At 34.0% G+C, this 9,322-nt stretch overlaps 3 protein-coding genes across 3 annotated transcripts in view; all 3 read left to right on the forward strand.

The window, feature by feature from the left end:
- Positions 1-821, forward strand: part of LOC102584491 (probable leucine-rich repeat receptor-like protein kinase At1g35710) — a 3,312-nt gene extending 2,491 nt beyond the window's left edge. Inside the window, exons 2-3 of the mRNA XM_015304151.1 lie at positions 4-374; positions 472-821. Coding sequence (XP_015159637.1) covers positions 4-374; positions 472-821 — 721 coding nt within the window. The remainder of the gene's footprint in view (positions 1-3; positions 375-471) is intronic.
- A 2,830-nt stretch (positions 822-3,651) lies between these two features.
- On the forward strand, positions 3,652-5,394 carry LOC107058447 (probable leucine-rich repeat receptor-like protein kinase At1g35710). Its single transcript, XM_015304152.1, has one exon. It carries the CDS (start codon positions 3,748-3,750, stop codon positions 5,392-5,394), a length of 1,647 nt encoding a protein of 548 aa, XP_015159638.1. The 5' UTR covers positions 3,652-3,747.
- On the forward strand, positions 5,168-6,874 carry LOC102584821 (probable LRR receptor-like serine/threonine-protein kinase At4g08850). The gene is made up of 2 exons (XM_006364809.2): positions 5,168-6,260; positions 6,353-6,874. Exons 1-2 carry the CDS (start codon positions 5,669-5,671, stop codon positions 6,682-6,684), a joined length of 924 nt encoding a protein of 307 aa, XP_006364871.1. The 5' UTR covers positions 5,168-5,668; the 3' UTR covers positions 6,685-6,874.
- The last annotated feature ends 2,448 nt before the right edge of the window (positions 6,875-9,322 follow it).

Below are 9,322 nucleotides of genomic sequence, written 5' to 3' on the forward strand. Positions count from 1 at the left end.
AAGGGCATTGACTGGGATTAAGCACCGGAACATTGTGAACCTCTACGGCTATTGTTCGAAAGCACAACACTTGCTCTTGGTTTATGAGTATGTGGAGAGGGGGAGTTTGTCTAGCATTTTGAGCAACAAGGTTGAGTCCAAGAAATTGGATTGGTTTAAAAGAGTGAATATCATCAAGGGTGTTGCTTTTGCTTTATCTTACATGCACCAGGACTGTTCACCCCCGATTGTCCATCGAGACATAAGTAGCAGTAATGTTTTGCTTGATTCTGAGTATGAAGCTCGTGTTGCAGACTTTGGCATAGCGAAGCTACTCAAGCCAGATTCATCGAATTGCACTGCACTTGCAGGCACATATGGCTATGTTGCACCTGGTAAGTTTTAAATATTTCATGAAAGCCAAACACTATTGTTTTTATCTTATTTACAAGTTTAAATTGATAATATTGTTCTGGAAACTGTATTGTTCAGAGCTTGCATATACTATGAAGGTTACACAAATGTGTGATGTCTTTAGCTTTGGAGTACTATCATTGGAGATAATAAAAGGAAAACATCTTGGGGAATACATTACCGTGCTAGCAGATTCATCGACTATAGATCCTGAGCAGCTTAGCGATTTTCTGGATGAACGGCTTCCATATCCTGAAGATAGAGTAAAAGAGGCTTTGGTTTTTATCATCAAGCTAGCATGCTCTTGTTTGCTTGAAAACTCCAAAAATTCAAGGCCAACAATGCACTTCATCTCTCATAAGTTATCATCAATGGATGCACGTCCACCTATTCATCAGAGAAACCCCCATGTAAGGCGAGCAATATAATCCCTGATATGTATGGAAATGAATAACCTTTGTTGCTGATTGGTTGTGAAGTATGTATTTCAATTGCTGGGCCTAGCATTGTTAGGGTCCTCATTTGGTTTACTTTATTAATATGCATATTGTAAGAGGTATTATTTAATCTTCTGCTTCTTTGGCCTTGGGTAAAAACCAGGATTTCAAGTTGCTGCATTTTTATTTTTTTTGCTTTTGATTGGCCTAGAACATATGCAGGAGCACTAGTTTTAGTGATTTACTAGTCTTTTAGTTTTCGACTCTTAACAATTTCCTTTTGGCCATGATTGATTGAAGCAAATTTAAAGAAGTTTAGAATCAAAGTTCTGCTAAGTTGTAAACCTCTGGAGCCAGGAACAGGGGAATTTTGGCATTATGGGAAGGAATAATTGCTTTAGTTCAAGTTACAAAACGGTGAAGTCATTGTTGTTAATAACCTCGGCTCAAGGAAAAACATTCTAAAGCAGTCATGAACAAGAAGTAAAGGAAGTATAAGAAACAACAGATAATAACAAAAAATGGTAACAGCAACATCAGGTAGCAATAGAACAGAACTGCAACAAAACAATAGGACAAACCTACAACATATGGGAAATACTATGACTACTATGTTACACATAGTACTTCTTACGATTTTAAAGATTTTATTTGTATGCATAAAAGCCAGAAAAAGATCCGTTCTGTTCAAGACTTTCCCCAACTGAATATACAGTTGTGCTTCAGTGAAATGACTAATGGGATTACTATTTGTCCATTGCTGGAAGCCTGCGCCAGTTTTTACATCCACGGAAATACTATAAATAACAAACTCCAATACAATTTGTCAAAATAACATGCCTAACAAACTCATTTAACATTGTTTTTCTAATTCAAATGGAAGAAAAGGAGAATCCAGGTCTTCTTCTTGGCTGGTCCACAAAATGACTTAATGATCTACCTCTTCTAGGAAAATTTCTTTGCTAAGGGAGTAAAAAAACACGATCTACCTCCAAAATTCACTAAAACACGAACAGTTTTTAGCTTATAACTTTATAACCAAAGGGACTACATCTAATACCTTACACAATTGCAATACACCCAATTATAGCAATATTCATTTCCAGATTACACTCCTCCTAGTTTAAAAAGTATACTCAAAAACTTCAATACTTTGATTACCTACTGCACAACTTCTATGAAAGCAAATAGGTTACAAATCAAGAACAAAAGTACAACCCAAATCAACCAAAGAACTAAAGTTGGTTAAATTTCTCACATGTAAAAAATTAAATAATTTTACAGATTGATAAAATGAAAAATGTTATGTTAACTCAAAGTGGTTTGGTACAAGGGATGAGATAAGTTAATCCTGCATTTTCCATTTGATCAATTTGTAACCATATCTTTTTTATTTTTTCAAATTTAGCACTAGACAAAGTGTCCAACGGCCTTTTATTTATAATAAAAAATCTCAATAGGAATAAGTACAAGCAAGGGGGGCTAGGTCTTACCTTACCAATCCTAATGCAGTAACAAAACTCTACTAACTAACAAGCATGAAGAAAATACGAGCTAGAGAGAACTAGGTATTTTGTGATCACCACAAAGTTTGTAATACACCCTATGATGATATTACAAATGAGGATGCTTAAATAGTGCAAAAATATAACAACCAGGAAGAGGTTGAGTTATCAACCTCAAACTTCTTTTTAAAGATGCGTGAATTAAAAAGAGTAATGGTTGTTAAATTTAACCAACATTAGTTCTAAAAGAGCAATGGTTGTTAAATTTAACCAACATTAGTTCTAATAAAGAGTATCCTAGTAACTAAATTATATTTAAATGTAAAAGAGAAAAAGCAAACATGACTGCTTTTTGCTTGTCAAAAACATAGCTTTCAATGTCTGTTTTTGGTATTTTTGGTGGAAAACAAGTAATGGTTGATTTTGATGGATAAAGTAAAAAGGAGGGGCAGGTTCTTCTTTCCCACTAATAAAGTAACTTGCAAATTGACTCAAATTTACTTTAATAAAATAATATAATAAAAAATAGAAAATAAGTTGAACAACAATCTCAACTATCCATGTTTATAAGTCCACGTGTTCATCATCTAAATATGCATTAACAAGTACTAGAGCTAAGCTCACTAGATCGAGCAGAGCTAAATCTGAGTTAGATCTTAATAGCTTATGCCTACTAAGCATAAGTTCGATCGCTAAATAGTAAAAATTAAAAACCAGCCTATTTGAAAGACAAGTCGTGTTATTTCTTCCTATTGCATGTCCAGTAAGTTGTCAATTAAGAAATGACTTTTGAATATATTTTGCAGAATATCTTCCAATATATTTCCGCAACTTTAAGCAAAACTAGAATAATATAGTCGATACATTGACTCATTGACTTCCAAGTCTTTCTTAGTCTTCCTGTATTTTAATGATTCTCTACACAGTATAAAACTCTACTCTGCACAAGTTCATCGATAACCAAAACAAACAACTGAAATCTTTTAGCTTCCAAGATGGTTCCCAAAATATTTTATTTCCTGATGTTTTTCACTCTCTTCACTGTTACTTTTGCTTCCGTTGAGGAAGCAACTGCTCTCCTCAAATGGAACGCTAATGTCCTAAGCCAAAATAATTCCTTACTGGCTTCATGGACACTAAGTACTGATGCATGCAGGGGTTGGTATGGAGTTATATGTTTTAATGGTCGGGTAACAAGATCAATATTACAAATGCTGGTGTTGTTGGTACACTCCATGATTTTCCATTTTCATCTCTCTTGTTTCTTGAATATGTTGATCTTAGCATGAACCAGTTCTCTGGTATCATACTCTGGTCCAATTCCAATAACTCTTGGTGACTTAACTGAGCTTAATGTTTTGTACCTTTATTCAAACCAACTTTCTGGTCCCATTCCTGCAGAAATAGGAAAGATGAAGTCACTCGAGTATTTATCCTTATGGAGTAATAATCTTTCTGGTCCAATTCCAATAACTCTGGGTGACTTAACTAAGCTCAATATTTTGTACCTTTATTCAAACCAACTTTCTGGTCCCCTTCCTGCAGAAATAGGAAAGATGAAGTCACTCGAGTATTTATCCTTATGGAGTAATAATCTTTCTGGTCCAATTCCAATAACTCTTGGTGACTTAACTGAGCTTAATGTTTTGTACCTTTATTCAAACCAACTTTCTGGTCCCATTCTTGCAGAAATAGGAAAGATGAAGTCACTCAAGTATTTATCCTTATGGGGTAATAAACTTTCTGGTCCAATTCCAGTAACTCTTGGTGACTTAACTGAGCTCAAACTTTTGTACCTTTATTCAAACCAACTTTCTGGTCCCATTCCTAGCGAGTTGGGGAATTTGAAAAACCTCAATAATCTGCAGCTATGTGATAATCAGCTCAGCGGTTCAATTCCAAGTACTTTGGGTGACTTAACTAAGCTCAATATTTTGTACCTTTATTCAAACCAACTTTCTGGTCCCCTTCCTGCAGAAATAGGAAAGATGAAGTCACTTGAGTATTTATCCTTATGGAGTAATAATCTTTCCGGTCCAATTCCTAGTGAGTTGGGAAATTTGAAAAACCTCACTAGATTGGATTTATCCTATAATCAGCTTACTGGTCTTGTTCCTGTTTCCTTTGGCAATTTGAGAAACTTGCAGACACTAAATCTCGCTGCGAACGAACTTTCGGGTTCTATTCCAAAAGAATTTGCATATTTGGATAACTTGGTTTTGTTATCAATGAGTTTCAATCACTTTTCAGGCCATTTGCCAGAGTGGCTTTGCAAAGATGGGAAACTTGAGATTTTCGTTGTGAATGGTAACAAGTTTACAGGGCCAATCCCAAGAAGCTTGAGCAAGTGCTCGAGTTTCAAAAGGGTTCGCTTCAATAACAACAGCTTTACTGGGGATTTATCTGAAACTTTTGGTATCTATCCAGAGCTTCTGTTCATTGATTTGAGCGACAACGATTTTCATGGTGAACTCAGCAGTAACTGGGGAAAATGCAAAAATTTAATTGATCTGCGTGTAGCCAGAAATAACATTAGTGGTAGCATACCACCAGAGATTGGAAATGTCAAAGGGCTTTTAGGACTTGATCTTTCATCGAATCATTTGATTGGGCAGATTCCAAAGGAATTTGGAAAATTAACTTCTCTGGTTAAGCTTTCTGTGCAGAACAACAATATCTCTGGATATATACCGGAGGAACTTGGGTCACTGACAAAGTTAGAGTCCCTCGATCTATCGTACAACAGATTGAATGGATCAATCCCGAAGTGTATAGGAGATTTCATGCACTTGTTTCAGTTGAACCTGAGCAACAAAGATTTCGTGCACTTGTTTCAGTTGAACCTGAGCAACAAGTTTGGCCAGAATATTCCAAAGGATATAGGAAGGATAACTCAGCTTAATGTACTTGATTTGAGCTATAATCTTCTGGTTGGAGGTATACCCCCTCAGTTAGCCAATTTGAAGGTCTTGGTAAACTTAAATCTTTCCCACAATGGCCTATCTGGACGCATTCCTAAAGAACTTGAAAGTTCATCTGGTTTACATGATGTTGTTTAGTCATACAATGAGTTGGAAGGTCCAATCCCTAATAATAAAGCTTTTATCAATGCCTCATTGGAGGGTAATAAAGGTCTTTGCGGAAATGTAGCAGGACTCCAGCCCTGTGAAAGGCCGTCTTCTATGGTGAAGAAGCACTCAATGGCGAAGGGACGTAAACTCATCCTCATCACTGTATTTCCTGTTATGGGAGCACTAGTACTGCTCTGCGTTTTCATTGGTGTTCGCTTTATGTGTAATAAAAGAAGGAGAGTTAGAGACGTTGAAAGAAGGGATGGTGATGGTTGGCTTTTCGATATCCATGTTAGATGGGAAGGCATTGTACAGAGACATCTTAAACGCCACAGAAGAGTTTGATGCAAAATTTTGCATCGGGCAAGGAGGTCACGGAAGTGTTTACAAGGTGAACCTTCCATCATTAGGGAATATAGCTGTGAAAAGACTTCATTCTTCATTTCAGAATACTCATCCCAAAAGCTTCATCAATGAAGTAAGGGCATTGACTGGGATTAAGCATCGAAACATTGTGAACCTCTACGGCTATTGTTCGAAAGCACAACACTCGTTCTTGGTTTACGAGTATGTGGAGAGGGGGAGTTTGTCTAGTATTTTGAGCAATGAAGTTGAGTCCAAGAAATTGGATTGGCTTAAAAGGGTGAATATCATCAAGGGTGTAGCCTTTGCTTTATCTTACATGCACAGAGACTGTTCATCACCGATTGTTCATCGAGACATATCAAGCAGTAATGTGTTGCTTGATTCTGAGTATGAAGCTCGTATTGCAGACTTTGGAATAGCAAAGATTCTCAAGCCGGACTCATCCAATTGCACTGCGTTTGCAGGCACATATGGTTATGTCGCACCTGGTAAGTTTTAAATAGTTTATGAACTATATCCAAACACTATCTCATTTACATGTTTAAATTCTTAATATTGTTCTGGAAATTGTGTTGTTCAGAGCTTGCATATACAATGAAGGTTACGCAAATGTGTGATGTGTATAGCTTTGGAGTATTATCCTTGGAGATAGTCAAAGGAAAGCATCTTGGAGATTACATTTCTGTGCTAGCAAATTCATCGACTATAGATCCTGAGCAGCTTAGCGATTTGCTGGATGAACGCCTTCCATATCCTGATGATAGAGTAAAAGATGTTTTGGTTTTTATCATCAATCTAGCATGCTCTTGTTTGCTTGAAACTCCAAAATCAAGGCCAACAATGCCCTTCATCTCTCATAAGTTATCATCAATGGATGCACGCCTACCTATTCATCAGAAAACCCCCATATAAGGCAAGCTATATAATCCCTAACATATATGGAGATGAATAACCTTTGTCGCTGAGTGGTTGTGAAGTAAGTACTGTTTCAATTGCTTGGACTAGTGGTGGTCATTTGGTTTACTCTATTAATATGTATATTGTAAGAGGTAATTATTTAATCTTCTGCTTCTTTGGCCTTGAGTAAATATCAAGAATTCAAGTTGCTGCATTTTTTATTTTTTTGCTTTCGATCGGTCTACAACATATGCAGGCGCACTAGTTTTAATGATTTACTAGTCCTTTTATACTCTCGTAAGAAGAAAATAGTGGGATAGTTATGTTGTTTCTTCACAACTATTCCAATTCCAACCTCTATGGTGTATGCATATAAGATGTGAGAGCACACAAAGGAGCAGAAAAAGAGATTTGAGTTAAACTTCAACCTTTAAATGCCTTTATATAGTTCTTACTTGATCCACATTTTCCAAAAAAAAAAAAAAGAGAGAAAAATCACACAATATTATCAATCATTCATTTTAACTTTTCAAATTCTAGATTTATGTTATAGCAAGATACCAAGGAAGAGGTCAGATAATATAAATGTAGATAACTTTAGTCTTATTAAGAGACTAGTTTCTGAACACGTGCATTGCATGTGTATCCCAATTATATGAAATAGATATTTTTGAAATTGTAAGACAATATTAAAATATGATTGTGATGATTAGTTAAGTATGAGAGCAATTTGACTAAATATGTATGAGACTTTTTTTGTTTCCCATTTGATGTTCCGCTAATTCGAATTCATGTGTGACATTCCACTTTGAGGGTACTTCTTATTCTTAATGAATATTTATCAATCAATCAACAAATTTGATGAAAATATATATGAATTTTGGTCTGCACATATTATAAAAGGACAAATTTCAAATTTATTTCAAATTAATTAATTAATAAGGGTTCTTACTAACATGCTGATGACATTTCTTTCTTACTCATTAAGAAAAAGATATTTCGCCGTGCAGTAAAAAGCAACCTTTCCAGGAAAGAGTGAACAAATACACTGAAAGTTTAAAAAGCTTACTCCAAAACATACCACAGGAAAAATAATGAGAGATCACAATTATTTCCTCTTTTAGAAATAAAAACTACGACTATTATGATTAAATAAAGAATTGTAGCATAGCGTAAAAAATACAAAAAAAAATCATTCTATACGATAACAAATCAAGAAATAAGAAAAATATGAATAGCATATCCCAAAATTGCTTAGACTCTTAATATGCCAAGATATTATCTGGATTTGACAATCAATTCATTAAAAATAAAGAAACAACTATAAAAATAACAAAACTCAAACGAAAAGTAATAGGAAATGATTTTTTTAATCTGATTTGATAGGAAAATTGTTACTCACTCGTCTACAGGTTTATTAGTATGGACCCATCTCAATGTATAATAACACTTATAAATGTTTTAGGACCTTTTTGTCTATCATACCATTTTATACAAGATTTTAGAGATAAATCAGAAAACTCTCATTGTAAGAGAAAATGTTAGAATGAACTCCTAAATATATGTACCCAATCCACTCTATGGATTTCCAGATTATCTGCTTCACTATGGACACAAATACAATATTTTTGACGCCTCTATTATCGATCCGATGTAACTATTCCATACAACTGAAATATATTCAAAAAATTTGATACCGCTTTGCTGTTGTAGAGTTTTGGAATAAAATTGGCATTTTCTTCATTACTATCCAATTAGTAAATTTAAGATTGCTAGCTAGTAATGGATGAAAGTCAAAACAATAATCATTTATATAAACATGAATGAATGAAATGTAAAAAAGAATTTCCATCCAACAATATATATATTATTGATTTATCAAAAACTCTAACTTAAAAGAGATTATGGTAAGAATTTTTTAAAATATTTGAAATAAAGAATGAAAATTAAAGAAAATACCTTTGTAACATCTAGTCAATCCACATAGAAAGCGGTAGATATACCTGCCATCATATGATACAAAATGAGAAGATCTAAACAAAACAATATATTAATTAAAAAAGAAGGAACCCACAAATAAAAAATTAAGTGAGTACAACAAGAGGATGAAACACAAAAAATAAGTGGACTAACATTTTCTTGTTCAATTTATAAAAGGATAAACCAAAAATGAAAGGAATGCTAATAGAAGAATGTAACAACAGAAGCTAAAAGGACCAACGAGTAAACCTCATTAAGTAGTGGAAGATGATAAATTCTAGCCTTTAACAATGTATTTGGTCAACATAGCTGTTATTTTTTTATTTAATTAAGAAACTTGAAGGGCATTTTCGTAATCCAACTTTAGACTTAGAATCTTCCCACTTTTAATAAAATAATAAAATAATATAATATGATCATTGGCTTATTAAAAGCTAGTCACTTGAATACATTTGGGGCCATTTGAATGGATATATTTCACACTTTATTGCCTTTATTAAACTTTTACTTTTTGGTTATTTTTATAAAAAGTAACTAATGGATTAGTATTTATTTAAATGTAAAATTACTTTTTAGCACAAAATATTATAGGGATTATGGTAAATTAAAGGATATAAAGGTCTTTTAATTTTATATATGGGCAAATTACAGAAATCACATACTTTTAATGCAA

The sequence above is a fragment of the Solanum tuberosum genome, unplaced genomic scaffold (assembly GCF_000226075.1).
Source record: "Solanum tuberosum cultivar DM 1-3 516 R44 unplaced genomic scaffold, SolTub_3.0 scf00517, whole genome shotgun sequence".
In the NCBI taxonomy this organism is placed as follows: domain Eukaryota; kingdom Viridiplantae; phylum Streptophyta; class Magnoliopsida; order Solanales; family Solanaceae; genus Solanum; species Solanum tuberosum.

Excerpts from the sequence above, each read along its gene's own strand:
- LOC107058447 (XM_015304152.1), top strand. The coding sequence starts at position 3,748 with ATGAAGTCACTCGAGTATTTATCCTTATGGAGTAATAATCTTTCTGGT.
- LOC102584821 (XM_006364809.2), top strand. The coding sequence starts at position 5,669 with ATGGTGATGGTTGGCTTTTCGATATCCATGTTAGATGGGAAGGCATTG. Across the intron at positions 6,261-6,352 it reads ATATGGTTATGTCGCACCTG|AGCTTGCATATACAATGAAG; the intron begins GTAAGTTTTAAA and ends TGTGTTGTTCAG.